The sequence below is a fragment of the Corylus avellana genome, chromosome ca6 (genome assembly GCF_901000735.1).
Source record: "Corylus avellana chromosome ca6, CavTom2PMs-1.0".
NCBI classification, from domain to species: domain Eukaryota; kingdom Viridiplantae; phylum Streptophyta; class Magnoliopsida; order Fagales; family Betulaceae; genus Corylus; species Corylus avellana.
Genome location: NC_081546.1, coordinates 5,662,497 through 5,677,288, shown reverse-complemented (window position 1 = coordinate 5,677,288; position 14,792 = coordinate 5,662,497). Strand labels below are relative to the sequence as shown.

At 35.2% G+C, this 14,792-nt stretch overlaps 2 protein-coding genes across 7 annotated transcripts; one reads left to right on the top strand and one right to left on the bottom strand.

Annotated features, from left to right (window-relative positions):
• LOC132184109 (uncharacterized) lies at positions 1-3,357 on the top strand. 4 transcript variants are annotated; one of them, XM_059597609.1, is made up of 7 exons: positions 1-107; positions 710-755; positions 875-984; positions 1,642-1,818; positions 1,903-2,001; positions 2,087-2,332; positions 2,818-3,357. In XM_059597609.1, exons 3-7 carry the CDS (start codon positions 919-921, stop codon positions 3,094-3,096), a joined length of 867 nt encoding a protein of 288 aa, XP_059453592.1. In that variant the 5' UTR covers positions 1-107; positions 710-755; positions 875-918; the 3' UTR covers positions 3,097-3,357. The 4 variants fall into 4 exon arrangements, with proteins under 4 accessions (XP_059453592.1, XP_059453593.1, XP_059453594.1 ...); XM_059597610.1 differs by having other exon boundaries at positions 20-129; XM_059597611.1 differs by having other exon boundaries at positions 21-129; positions 686-755.
• A 727-nt stretch (positions 3,358-4,084) lies between these two features.
• LOC132184471 (uncharacterized protein At1g01500) lies at positions 4,085-9,021 on the bottom strand. Of its 3 annotated transcripts, XM_059598113.1 has the most exons (4): positions 8,792-9,020; positions 8,524-8,644; positions 7,223-7,984; positions 4,085-4,709 (listed from the first exon to the last, which is right to left on the bottom strand). In XM_059598113.1, exons 3-4 carry the CDS (start codon positions 7,919-7,921, stop codon positions 4,461-4,463), a joined length of 948 nt encoding a protein of 315 aa, XP_059454096.1. In that variant the 5' UTR covers positions 7,922-7,984; positions 8,524-8,644; positions 8,792-9,020; the 3' UTR covers positions 4,085-4,460. The 3 variants fall into 3 exon arrangements, with proteins under 3 accessions (XP_059454096.1, XP_059454095.1, XP_059454098.1); XM_059598112.1 differs by having other exon boundaries at positions 7,223-7,988; positions 8,524-9,021; XM_059598115.1 differs by having other exon boundaries at positions 4,085-4,694; positions 8,524-9,018.
• Between the last annotated feature and the right edge of the window lie 5,771 nt (positions 9,022-14,792).

Here is a 14,792-nt window from a genome sequence, read left to right as displayed (position 1 = left end):
TTTTCTCTCTCTCTCTCTCTCTGACTTTCGCTTCTCCCTGGTGCTCTGTTTCTCTGACTTTAGCTTCTCCTTCAAGAGACAACAATAGATTGGAGGAGCAGCTGCAGGTACTCCCAGTTTCTCAACCCCGTGAGTGCGCTTAATATGCGTCTTCTTTTCTTTCTTTCTTTGTTAATTTGAATTTCTTCGAAATGTGGTTTTTTTTGTTGCATGAGAATCTTTCTGTATGAATGGATGGATATTTCATCCTATTTTTTCTCTACTAATTTCTGTTTGCGGCTGAGAATAGAGTTCTTTGAGCTTTCTTGGAGATCATTAACTATACCATTGAAGTATCTGACTAGATGTTGAATATTCTCCCCCAAATTTCTCTTTGTTTGCTGAGAAATCAAAGAAAATATCAAGAAATTTGACCCTGAACTAAAAATGGTGTTCGTACGTTGCGTTTTGAGCTGCCTAGGTGCAGAATATCTTGAGCTCGTTGATTTTATTTATATGGTTGGATCCAGTTGAATTTCCTTTTTTTTATTTTTTTTAATAATAATAAAATAATAGGAATAACTATTATAATAATAGAAAACTCATGCTTTATCTGTTGAAATAGCATACAAATTGCGTGGTAGGTTTTAACTGTCATTAATATTATTGTTATCAACAATTATAATTGTTATTGATATTATTATAGCATGATTATCACTTGTGTTGACAGAATTCGATCAAGATCTCCAGCACAATGCTAAGAAGAACTTGATCGGGTAAGCTTGTTGACATCTTCTACTTGTTCTGTTGGGACAGATTGTTGAGTGGGGGATTTTTCCTTTAAAGCTGACTTAGAATGTTTTCGTGTGCTCTTATGTGGTGTTTAATGTTGTAGGTTAAAGTTGGTTGCCAAATTGTGGAATCAGGCTGCCAGTCACGATGTTTGGTTTTTGGAGTAATTCTCATCATGGTCAGGAGGATGATCCATTACCAGCCGAGTTAAAGGTAATTATAAATTTAAATCTCGGAGATTAGGGCATGGATTTCGCTTGACTATGTTAAGTTTCTTCAATTTCTAATTTAGAATGGCTTTTGCACCCCCTACTGATCATTTTGTTGATAAAATCTATCAAACAACATGTTAGAATATAATTTAAATGATTAAGTATTTCCTTTCCTATTAGCTTAAGCTTTTGGGTAAGTGGTGATTTAATATGATATCACTGTTAGCTGTTAAGAATTTGAACTTTGACTCCACAATTCAACTCCTATTTCAGTTAAAAATTCTAACTTGAAGGAGAGTGGTCGAATATAATTTAAATGATTAAGTCACCTATCAACTCAATTGAACCAATTAGAAACACTTGGTGTAGGTACTAGACAGGTTTTTCTTCATGATTTAACTTTATCCATAGCCATAGTTTTGTTTGGTTTTCGATTTTTTTTCTTCTTCTCAAGATTACAACAGGGACAGGGGGAGGGGACTAAGAGTAGATAAACAAACAAATAAAAAGGGTTGGGGAACCTAACAATAAGCCCCGATTAATATGTATAGAAAAGGTTTTTGTGATAAGAAAGCTCATTTGTACTTTGTCATACTTGCTTTATACTTTTAATTTAACAAAGTAAGATAAATTGTTGATGGCATTATTTTACATGCAGACCAATGAGCTTAAGGCTGCAATCGGACCCCAATCTGGTCGTAGTCTACAGTATTGCAGTGATGCATGCTTGAGGAGATATTTGGAAGCTCGGAATTGGAATTTAGAGAAATCAAAGAAAATGTTGGAAGAGACTCTCAATTGGAGATCAACCTATAAGCCTGAGGAAATCCAATGGGTATGTTGGGTTTAATTTTCCTGCATGGTAATGCTTGCAAGAGCCAGAAATTCACACTACTCTATATAATGATTTTGTTGCCAGAATGAAGTTGCAATTGAAGGGGAGACTGGAAAAGTATACAGGGCAAATTTTCATGACCGGCATGGCAGGACTGTTCTTATACTTAGACCAGGAATGCAGGTACAGTATTATTTATTTATTTAATATGCCCTATTTGCCTTGTGCTTACAGGTTTTGAAAATTAATGCTAAAATAAATGTTGCAGAACACGAAATGTTTAGATAGTCAGATGCGGCATCTAGTGTATCTCATAGAGAATGCTGTTCTTAACCTTCCAGAGGGTCAAGAACAGATGTCATGGTTGATAGATTTCACTGGGTGGTCCTTAAGCACCAGTGTGCCCATCAAATCTGCTCGAGATACTATCAATATTTTGCAGAACCACTATCCTGAGAGGCTAGGCGTGGCATTTCTCTACAATCCCCCACGGATTTTTGAAGCATTTTGGAAGGTTTGAGTTTTGTTCTCCCTACTTGTATTCCACTTCATTAGTGAATAGCAGAATGATGACTAGTATTTAAATTTAATGAATGTGTGGTAACCAAACAAATATGGGCAGTTTTTTCGTGTGCCCCTAACAGATGGCGGCGAGTCCCGTGAAGGTGATGTCGCTAATAGAATTAGTTTAAATCACTTTATAGGTAAGAGTGGCAATTTGTGTTTACGTGTTAAGTTCGGTTTGTTGAGACATGGGTATATAAGATTATATAGGTCGATTCTAACCCAAACCTATTTAATTAAACGGATTAGACTCCTCAACTCTAATCCACTAATTTCATGTTGGGTTCACGAGTCGTGCCAAAAATTGTTAGCCTTACTTTATAACTTAACCGATGTTTCTCCAAAGTCTGGTTACCTTCTTTTCTCTTTCCTTTTTTCATTATGTAAGATTCTGCTTTTTAGGATATATGACTTGCTCTGCTTCCATACATACAGATCGTCAAATACTTCTTGGATGCCAAGACATTCCAGAAGGTGAAGTTTGTGTACCCTAAAAACAAAGAGAGTGTGGAGCTCATGAGTTCATATTTCGACGAGGAAAATCTTCCTACAGAGTTTGGAGGGAAGGCCATACTGAACTATGACCACGAGGAGTTCACCAGACTAATGACTCAAGATGATGCAAAAACTGCTGCCTTTTGGGGATTTGACAAGCCCAAGCACGTTGGCAATGGATATTCAGCATCTGAGGTGGCTCCAGAGCCGGTGAGCTGACGCTCCCCACATATTTGGCATAATAAAGTCGTAAAATTCTCTCCAAGCCTCCATGCTTGTCCACTGACTAAAAGAGATGATAACTTAGAGCGGCCGTAAGCCATGTTCCGGCTTAGGATATCATGAACACATTCAATTTGAACTCCTTACTATTTAGCAGGGAAAATTATCTATCTTCATGTATACTTCATCTCCTTCCCACTTGTCCCTGCAGAAACTATAAGAAATGAAATAGGCATATGCCAGCGTCCTTTAAGTAAAGATGGGATCAATACAGGCACATGATGGGTCTCTCTCTCTGGCTTATGTCTGATACTGCACAATCTTCAAACTATTGGAAACTGATTTGCTTAAACCCTTAATCATTAGAATCGTAACGACCAAATTGTCTTTGTATGATACCCCAAGTGGTATTGAGAAGTAAAAAAATTTTATTTTGTAGTGATTTTTTTAAAAAATAATAATAAAATGTAAATAATGTGACATAAAAAATAAGAATGTTTTTATGTTGATTTTTTTTTTTAAAAAAAAGAAGATGAATAGTTCGAAAAAGGTTGTTTAACAAGCAACCAACGGGTGAAAAGCTAATATGAAAGTATTGAAATATATGGTCACAAGCTTTCATATGCCATTCATTTTCGATGAACTGCTGCATATTCAATCTTCACAACTGAACTGTTTATTAATGTGTTTCATAGGGTTTTTTATTTTATTTTATTTTATTTAATGTTTAATTTTAGTTTGAAAAAGTGTTTTGATATGACATAAAATTAAAAACTTTTTGGGTCTTTTTTTTTTTTAAAAAAAAAATTGTTTTGTGTTTTGAATTGTTTGTTAACGTATTTATCTTCCAAACAGAAAATAAAAGACAAAAAAACAAAAATTTAACATGAAGATAATCCATATCCATGTCCATGCCAGTATCATTAACATTTTTGGAGGCATTAGCACTAGGATTTCTATTTTAAGAATATGAAGAGAATCCATATCCATGTCCATGCCAGTATCATTAACATTTTTGAAAGAGGATGCTTCACTTCCCAAAGACAAATTTATTTACAGAAAAACACTAGTCCCACAAGCTTCAACACGTTACATGTACAGCTTCATGAACTATATAACAACTTTCATCCCTTCCCCTTTTCAGGAACTAGTTATCTATTCATACGCTTATAAACAAACATTTCATAGAATTTTATGGGGGCAAAATCACGCATAGTGAACAAAGATGCCTTAGCTACATAGAGAACTCAAAACCTGCAATGAAAGATGCATGGCAAACAAGCATGAACGTTGGAGAAAAATGATTAAGTTAGCCTTTGGATTTGAGGGAACCTATTGCTTCGAAGTTCTAATGAAGGCAATCAGATGAGCCGCCTTTTGAAGCTACGCGTAGTCGATTGGTAAGTGCGGACTAGCAACCCGACTCCTATACCGACTCCAAGGCAAATGCCTAGCCCGATCCCAACACCAACCCTCACACCAGCATTGAACCAGGACAATTCACCATCTTCACCATCTATGTATTCCATCCTCCTCATGTACATGTCATTGTACTCGTCTTCATTTTCTGGTTTGTAGGTTCTGTATTCTGGCACCTGCAATTCAAAAGACTAACTATTGGGATTATGGCAGTCAAGGTAAAGGCTAAAAGCATACATATAACATAAAATATAAAAGCAGACAAAATTAGAAGCTTTTCACTTCACTAAAAAGGCCTAGAAAGCTAGAAATATTTACTGTGAACAGTTCAGGATTAACCAATGCACCAAGAAGTGCTAAAATGCTTGATGAACTAAAAATGGCAAAAACCTAATTGCTGGTTTACATCCATTCATTAGCTTTTTTCCTATTAAAAATTTCATATAAGCAACACTAGATAGAAGAAAAATCGTGGAACTACACCAAACTAGCATATTCTAATCCGACAGCTACTTTTTCTTTCTTTTTTTTTTTTTTTGGATAAGGACAGCTACTTGTCACCAGCCGTGAAAAATTAAGCGGGGTCGTTGATATTACAACTTAGCTAAAGAAATGACAAATGGGGAAGAAACACCCCATGTAATAGGAACAATATCTAACACATCACACACACATTTGACTGTTACCAATAGTTCATATACAATCCTTTGTGTAATTGGCCTAACTAATGTCCCATGATGAAAGAGAATCCAGTAAATCAAGCGGTGGAGCGATCATAGAACAATTACAGAAAATACAAGTGGCAAGTATCCATACTACTGAACCCATCATGTCCTTTGAACTTTCTCCATATCATCATGTAAGAATACCACTACAGGAATATGATTTACAAGCACTCGATAATAATGCTCAAGATTCATTACAAGCACTCTATAATAATATTCAAAAGCAGACAATTATTCTTTAAGATATATAATAATCTGAATAGAAACCTCAGAAAAGTATCTAAGACATTCAAAGGCTTGCACCAGTTTTCATCAAAGCTAAAACCATCCTAACTATGGAAGAGGAAATTGTATGATCACAAGGAAATGACGAAATGCAGGAGAATAAAAGGGCTACCTCTCAAAACTTGGATCTAGATGTCAATAATAAAGGAAGAATATATGAATTTACGGGATATGATTGATTAAAAAACTCCCAACTCTGCAGCTTGCAAAGCTATAATCACCAAAACAGGCAAAGAAAAGATTTCCAGAATAATGGAAGTATGGAACCAAATCTCGGTGTTTCCAAAATTACATAAACCCCAAAGACTGAAGTAAGATTCCTCTCAATTTAACACAAACTTCGCCCTCTCATCCCCAAATGAATAGCCCCACTCGAGCGCATAGTTTGGAAATTCTCAGCAGAATGCTTAAGAAAATTTGAAAGTACAAATGAATCCATGAAAGAAACTTAAAAGATTTACTTCTTTCATTTTAGGAAAGAAGTAACAGATATTAATATCATATCAGTTCTCAACAGAGATGCATTCTATAAACTATAAAGTTAGTGAAAGACAATGAGGTTAAGGAATTAACTTAATGATATTATGCATGCAAGGACAGCAAGCAGAGAAACAGAACTAACTTGGAAAAAAAAAAAAAAAAACAGAGAAACAGAATTATCTCAATAACAAATAATATATTCTTAACTCTTCATCCAGTTTATTAATTTCGAGAAACATTCAATATATCTGACAGCCAAAAATATGCCATGCTCATTTCTGGCAGATATAGTCTCTATGACAAGTCCAAGTACAAATCACAAGGGTCCACTGATTCAATGTGCATAAACAACAGAACATCAACGAGCAAGATAATCTTGGCTGTCAATATTTACTGACTCAGCCTGAGATGCTTATGAAACAAAGCAGAGAAATTATAAACAACCCCTTAAAACTCAAGCACATATGATGCAGTTGTCAATATATCCTCAGAAAAACAACCCAAAAAGTGGAGTGGGCCCGCAAGTGCAGACCATCCTCCACTTGAGTTTGGGATGAGGCCCATGCAAGCCAGATACTGCCAGAAAAGGGATATTTTAAAACAATGCAACAGAAAAGAAACAAAAAAAAGGGGGTGATCCTAATGTTATATATTATATTTATATCCCACAGTACTGGCGTGGTAGTCCAAATAACAATTGATTTTCTTTTTTTAATAATCTGCTATGACAGCATTTGATGTATAAAATAATAGTTTAGTTTCTAGGATTACTTGGTGACAGAGTACTATCCAGTACCCTTGGATTTAAAAACTTGTTCCCTGCCCATACCCCAATGACAACATGAGGATAAGATTCTCTTCGCCATCCCAGACATAAATGTGTAACAAAAATTGAACTTTTTGTAACAAGAAATTAAATATGCTTCAACACAGGAAGCATATTGGTAGCCATAACAGAAAGGTAGGCAAATATGATTCCTCAACCGCACTGTAGTTTTGGACCAGAGCAACCCTTCTCTCATAATGGATGGGTTGCTCAGTCACTCCATTGATTGGACATTGCCAAGACTTTAGAGAACCTAAATAAAAAAAGAGTTCGCTCCCCTTAAACATGCAAAACAGTAAAGTGAACGCCAAAAATATTAAAACCAGAGAAACAATGAGAACATAACAATATTTGAATTCCAAACTAAACAATTTCCCAGTCTAATTACCTGTAGGTCTTCAGGACACACATCTTTCTGGGATTCAGTTGTCTCATACTCCGGAATTGCATCCAACATGCCCTTCCGGTTGTGCTTCTTCCGAAAACCAAGCTGTAAAGTCTTGGTTAAGATGATCGGTGTTCCAGAGAAGGAACCTGCGACATAAACCTCAATTGTTGGTGTCGGAAATTCGGGGCCACCAAGATGTTTTCCCTTTAAGAATCCAGTGCCAGCGGTGATCGCTGATTCACAATTCATGTTCCACCGTTTGGTGTTATTGTTTTTTGATTCCCCAATGAAACCATTGCTTTTAGGCATCTCCAAAACCCCAGAGAGAATGAGATCTTCTTTGTCCAAAACCTCAAACTTTACACTCCCTGTCAACCTTATACTGTCTGTGCCGACAAACGTGGCTTCTTCAGATTTCTTATCTGCACGATCCCTTCTAAGAAGGGAAGTGACCCCATCAGAGTAACTGCCACTTCTAGCACCATTGACTTCCAAAAGGGTGTCAGGGCTTAGAGGGATATGGTTTAGAGTGAAGAACTCAGGGGTTGATTCATCCACAAGCAAATTGCTGATCCTCACGTAGAAGACTCTCAAATCAAACCAAGGTGATGATAGTTTCATGTAGGGTTGGTACCTAATAATCTGAAGGTTGTGATTGGCCGCTCCATTGCTCAGCCTTGTTTCACAAAGACCTTCCATAGTTCTCAAGCTTAATCTTCAAAGCCCTCCAACAATGCCAATAGCCATGCAAGTTGGAAAAAACTGCCTTAAAAATCAACAGAAAATTTGTTAGTCCGCTAACATAAGAATTCAGTTTTTTTTCCTCCATCTCCTTTTGAGTCAGGTTAGAAAGATAAAAATAGGGGGGGAAAAAGAGAGAAAACTCAGGAGTCAATTCTATAACAAAAATAGAACAAAGCTAAATAAAGGTTGCCCTGGGGGGGGGTGTAGAAGAAATGAAGACCAAATCACACCTGCAAAATGCAGGCTGACCAGGAAGCAACCCCAACAAAACCCAAAGAAAAAAAATAAACACGTGAATTGTCTAATATATGTGTGACAAATACATAGTTCAGTTTCAAACAATTATAACAGAGAAGTAGAGAGCAAGATCCAATTACGATTCGTAACTGATCTAACTAGTATCAGCCGAAATTGACGAAGGAAGAAGCTCAAAAAATGTCTGATGACCAAAAAAAAATAGTATATACAAATTCAGAATTTATCATAGCAGGAATATATCACAGAACAGGAAATTAAATAACTTGGATTAAGGAAAAGGAAAAAGAAAAAGAACCCACCAGCAACCACAGGGATCTACAGCCAACCCAGAAGAGATTTCACTTCTCTGTCTTCATTTCCATTGATCAAAAGATTGAAGAACCTTTCAAATCTCTACGACGAAAAGAAATTACCCAATATCTGAACAGAAACGCCGACTAATTATCAAAATAGCAGACGCGTGACACCTCACACACCCCGCCAAATATCTCGCTCCTGTTTTTTCTCTCTCTCTATATAGAATGATACAGAACCACAGACAATTATATAGTTGAATAAACTAATTACCCAGGAAAATGTTTCAGCCACAATATCAATTTCGTGCTACCATATGGACACCCATCTAATCCAATCCTTACAGCATTCGACTTCGCAAATCACTTTCGAGCCGCCAAGCTTCGAGCTTTCCATTCCCACCAAGCCGCAATTAGAGGCCACCAGGCATTCTTAGGACGACCCGGCTCCTCAATAAATCGACCAGCTGTGTTTTTGTTTTGTGCGGTGGTGTTTTGATTTTTCTGGGTCCGATGATACTTCGAGGAAATTATAGAGGTGAATAGTAATCTCAATAATCTCCACTAAAAGAGAAAAAAAAAATCATTTTAAACTCCTAGTACTACGTGTTTTAAGAAGACCTTTTCAAATTTTAAAAACTATTAATTTTACTTCAGAACTTTTAATTTGATGCAATATACTCTTTTTACGTCGGTTTTTTAACATTAAAAGTGATAAAATGATTATTATATTCCTGATTTTTTATAAAATTTTAAATTTATCCTTATTTTCAAATTAAAAATTTAAAAAAATAAAGTTATTATATAAAAAAGATTTTTTTTCTTCATTTTATTTATTTATTTTTTTTTTAGAAAAAAAAAACTTAAAGATAATTTGATCTTTTTAGAAATTTTTATTAGGGTTTAATAGTTATATTATTATCTTGGAAGGAAATGGGCCAATGGGGCTCCACTGACCCGAATATTTTCCATCTTATCCGATTGTAGGGTGAGAATTTGCATTCACGAGGGTCGAGGGCGGTGCGTTTTGAAAGGGATATGATTGTGAAGGCTGATAGAGCACGTAACGGCTCTAACAGCAGGTTGTTTATTGTTTTGATCATTAGTGGGCCGACACGAGCCCATTGGGTTGGGATACGCATGCATGAATGTATATAATAAAATAATCAACGAGACCATGGGCGACGAGAAACCACCTTCATGGAGTTGATTCCTTCCGAACCATGAACATCTCTTCCACTTCTTATTAAATTACTACTTACCTAAATATACTTATTTATTAAATTTTGTAACCGTCTCTCTCGCATGCGAGAAATAATAGTTAGTAGACTCTTATATAACTGTCATACAATTATGATGATGTGACAGTAAATATTTGCTACTAATTTTTATTATTAAATGTTAATTTAAATGATCACATTAGCATAATTGTATAGCAGTCGTATTAGAGTCTTTAACAATGAGTAATGCTATATATAACCCTAACAATACTCCTAAACTATAGGCATTTTTTGACATTTTATTGTTTGAGTAACAAATTGATGGTCAAGTAAGCAACATTGTGAATAAGGATCCCTATTATTATTAAGCTATTTGAATTTCATATAAATTCGGGCAGTGAGACTCATTTGATCCAAATAGGCTAAGATGCGAAACTCGGGGTAGGTGAATCTTGCATCTTCTCTCTTAGGCTGTTTAAATTTCTCAAACAAACTAATACCCAATAAGAGATATGCTATTTATGGTAGGTGGATCTTGCATCCTCTCTCCTAGACAAACCTAAATTTCTCAAACAAACTAATACCAAAGAAGACATATGCTATTTATCATTTTCTCAGCATTTTTAGCTGACTTGTCATGCTCAATTCACTATTAAATCAATCTTAATTGAAAAAAAAAAAAAAAAAAAAAAGATTGACTGAACATGTCACCTCAGGCAGAGTGTTTGGGAAATAATGAAAGGAAAAAAAACTAAATAACATATATCTACGTACCAAAGAGTACCAATCCAAAGACTATTCCTTTACATGTCACCCCATCCACACCATAACCAAAGACAAGTTTGTAATAGATTATGAATAATCAAAGATGGTACTGAAAAGCTCGTAGCATATGAAAATATTCTAAAACCATCCATGATAAAAGCACTACATGCCAAACTATGAAAACAATCCATCCATAATGATAGCCAAGATACAGAAAATCAAAAGAACCAATTGAGGCCGTTGAGAACTACACATCATGATCTGTTAGATTCTGATCTCCTCCTTTTTCATCATTCGAAAGCCATTGCATTTCCAAAAGCAACAAACTTGCGTCTTCAGTCTTCAGTCTTCAGCACGGCGTCGTTTTACGATGGAGCTTCGGTCAGATGACTCAGATAGATCATGGGTCCCACCTCTGACGTTGACGTGGTAGGGACTTCACCCCTACCTTGACCACAATTTGACGTTACGTAGCTTGGGAGAGCGTCACCGAAGGTAGGACGAACCACAAAATGAAACCCGTGAATGCTACCATGTGGCGGCTCCGTAAGAAATCAACTAGTCCAACCTATTTTTCTTTGCCCGTGGCGGCTCTTTAGAAATCGATCGAAGGGACTTCTCAGCTGCACGTGCCTCGGACCCACAATGAGGAGGAAAGATTTTCTGTGATTCGGATTTGAATGGTCATGATGAAGCGGGCCCACGACTCGACGATGATGTTATACTGCGCTTCCAGAGGGCCCATGATTTTTTTGTCACCGGTCAGTTCAATACGAGACGGGCGTCCGTGATGCCGACGCGTACGTCTTCACGACTTTTCACGGTACGCGTGCATGTTGTCCAAGCCCTATACTGCTACTACTACAACAACTCTTTGACGTTGTTTAGTCATTAAAGGTAGGAAAAATTCTTTTTTTTTAAAAAAAAAAAAAAAATCTGTTCATCATAAGATTCGACTTTGTTTTTCACTTTGTTAGTGGATATGGGATGCTCTTGTGAGATGTTTATTGTTTCAGCTAGGTATACTCATATATTCTTACATTGTTTGAAGATTTAAATTCTTAAGCTTAAATGATATTTGGATTATGGATCATTAGATATTCAAATTTAATATTTATTTGTTAGAGCATTAATTAAATTTATTATTTTTTATAAGATTAAGTTTTAGGAAAAATAGATTATATAACATATATGGTATGAAAAGATCTTGTGAACCCTATTTCAATTAAAATATTCATGTGTTGATTATTAAATACCAAAATTTTTCTAATTATAATTCAATGGTGAATTCTTCTTTTCACTATAGAAATGGTTAAAAAATGAAAAAATGAAAAAGAGTAAATTCTATCATTTCTCTTATATAAATAATAATAATGTCTTAAAATAATAATAATAATGGATATAAAATCAAGGTACTCTTACTATCAGTATGAATGGCCTAATCATTTTTAAGAACTCGTGTTTTAAAATCAACGATGTTAGACACATAACATTTTTTTAAATGGTCAAATTTTAGCATAATAGTTTCAAATTGAAACACACATATAAGCAATTTCTGTTTGATAAACGGTTTTGACATGATTTCGGCACAATACTATTCATCACAATTTTTCATTTTTTTAACATTTTCTTACTTTTTACATCACATAAATTATTTTTTATTACTATTCAAATAAAAAAATAACTACAAAACAAAATTTTTTCATTTTTTCAAACTAAACATTCTTAACCCTTTTTTTTTTTTTTCACATTAATCAATTTTGTATCGAACTAAAACCAAAACGAAATCGTCTATCAAACAAACCGTTGGTCTGCCATATAATAAGCCCCTAGGAATTGAGCCTTATCAGCTAGCCCAAGCAAGGCCGATCAGATCCAGCTTAACCAAGAAGCGTGGGTGTACATGCATTAAAAAGAGGTTGTGTCTACTGCACATCTTAGCCATTATCACTTGAACTATGACATCCCATTATTCTCGGAGGCTTAAAGAATGTGTCTAATAGAGTGAGAGTCCCCTAATCAAATCTATTAGCTTCCATTACCTTTCTATATATCATTAAAATATTATTTATTTACAAAAAATAAATTTCCTATCTATTTTCACTTTTTTTTTATAAAATCTCGACACAATCCTTAATGAAAGACAAAAATATGAAAGAGGAGAGAGAAAATATAAATGTTTATATTAAAATAATATATAGGGAACTACTTTTTTACCCAATGGTATTGGTTAAATTTAGAGAAACTGATGTAGGTAAGTTTTTGTGATTTTTTTGAAATTTTTTTCTAAATATAAAAAAGATAATGAGCTATAAGATATCTGTTGTTAGTGCTCTTAGTACGTGAACTCCCTTCCCTTAAGTCAATAACGCGTCAAAAAATGAATAACTATAATGTTATATTCAATTCTAGCAGAACACCCTCCTTATTTTATTTTCTTTTAGCTCTATTCATTTTCCACGACAAATTTGACTTAAAAATTGGAATGACTAAACAGTAAAAAGATAATAATTAAGACAGAACTCAAATTATTATTTTTTATTAGAGACCATCTCCACCGTTTATTTTTTCAGAGGAGAATTTTCATCGATGCAAGCCAACCCTATCCCATCAATTGTACTTCTCACTCAAAAATATTATCCAAACATGCATGCTTTGGTGGTAGCAGACCTTAGTTGATTAGTACTTGGTGATCTAAGATGTTTGAAGGCACGTGACTATTAGACCCATCAATATGTGCATGGATAAATAATTAAGATCTGTTTGGGTTTGTGATTTCAAAAAGTGCGATTAAAAATAGCAATTTTAAAATGTACAATTTAAAAATACAGTTAAAGCATTTGAAAAAATCACAATTTGACCTTTAAAATCGCAATTTAGTTTTTAAAAGTGTGCGTTTCTAAAAAGCACGTTCTTATCACTGATAAAAATGCAATGCCAAACAATCAATTTTCTGCGATTTGATTTAAAATCGCATTTTTTATCTATAAAATTACAATACCAAATACACTCTTAGTATGATTTGGAGAATATTTTATTTCAATAACAAAGCTAGCTAGAGAGTGTTCCCAAAATTTGATGATTCAAGGCGCACCATTCGATCACAATATTATGCTTGTAAGGATTGCAGTTTTTGAGAAACTAAGTTGATCGACATATGATTTGGGATCTACCAATGATGCTTGCAATTCATGATATCAGTTTAGTTTCCTTTAGAATTGGACCTGTTGAGATTGTGACATGTTATATACTAGAACATGAGAAATACATGTTAGAGGATCATATTGGCGATAGGAGCCCCCAAAGTATGTTCAACTAGGAAGCTCTCAAAAGATGCTCATACCAACAAAGCCATAACTAAACCCGACGGCCTAGATCGACGGTCTTGGATTGGAGCATACCCCGCTCAGGTGAAACGTACCGCATGTAGTCGATTCATTCATTGCCAGCTCATTCAACCGCTGACTCACATCAAGCAGTCATCCACTATATTATCTAGAAGGGATCTCCACGTCAATAACAAATTACTAGCGAGAATCTCTAAAATTCTAAAGAGCAATAACAAGAGCGACAAATCTACAAAAGGAGGGAATTAAGTCTCTTTACTAAACATACGAAATATACTTATAAACTCAATCTAGTTTTCCTCTTTCAAAGAACCTTCATTAACTTGTGCATCAGAATGTCTCCGGCGTTTCGGAACTGACGGTTTTCCTGATGATTACTCCCTTGTTTTGCAAGAGCTCCATCGCCAATGCTTCAACACATATGTATTAATCTCATCCAATTCGGTCCAACTTGGACTGAATTAAAAGCCAAATGCAGATATATAACTGTAGCCTATGTATGTTACGAATTGTACTATAAATCCCAAAAGAATGTAAGATGGACAAGCCAAAACTGAGAGTTTTGTATTTTAATTCCACTGGCGGAAACCATGGAGGCCAAACTCAGCTCTTGGTTTGGTTTGTTTATGGTGTTATTCATGTAGTAGTTGTATCGTTAAATTGCATCTCTCTGTGAACCTTTGCTCCACGACATCAATCATGATGCTACGAGTCACTTCAAAATAGTGCGGGTTTTTCATTGGTCATCAACGATTCGATGCAGCATGAACAAAGCAGGTACAGGTACACCTCCTGAGTACCCCATCAAAACTAAAATACGCGAAAAACCCAGGAAGCGACATAAGTGGTCAGACTGAGACACTACTGAGTCCCGAGTCGTACAGCACCCTAACCTTACCCACGTAAAAACCCCCACAGGCCCTTTTTCACAACAAACCTAACC

What these genes read in the sequence shown, in the direction of transcription:
- LOC132184109 (XM_059597609.1), top strand. Translation starts at nt 919, where the DNA reads ATGTTTGGTTTTTGGAGTAATTCTCATCATGGTCAGGAGGATGATCCA. An exon ending in CATTACCAGCCGAGTTAAAG is followed by an intron (nt 985 to 1,641) that starts GTAATTATAAAT and finishes TTTTACATGCAG; the next exon opens with ACCAATGAGCTTAAGGCTGC. An exon ending in TTTTTGAAGCATTTTGGAAG is followed by an intron (nt 2,333 to 2,817) that starts GTTTGAGTTTTG and finishes CCATACATACAG; the next exon opens with ATCGTCAAATACTTCTTGGA.
- LOC132184471 (XM_059598112.1), bottom strand. Translation starts at nt 7,921, where the DNA reads ATGGAAGGTCTTTGTGAAACAAGGCTGAGCAATGGAGCGGCCAATCAC. An exon ending in TGTGTCCTGAAGACCTACAG is followed by an intron (nt 4,710 to 7,222) that starts GTAATTAGACTG and finishes CCCAATAGTTAG; the next exon opens with TCTTTTGAATTGCAGGTGCC.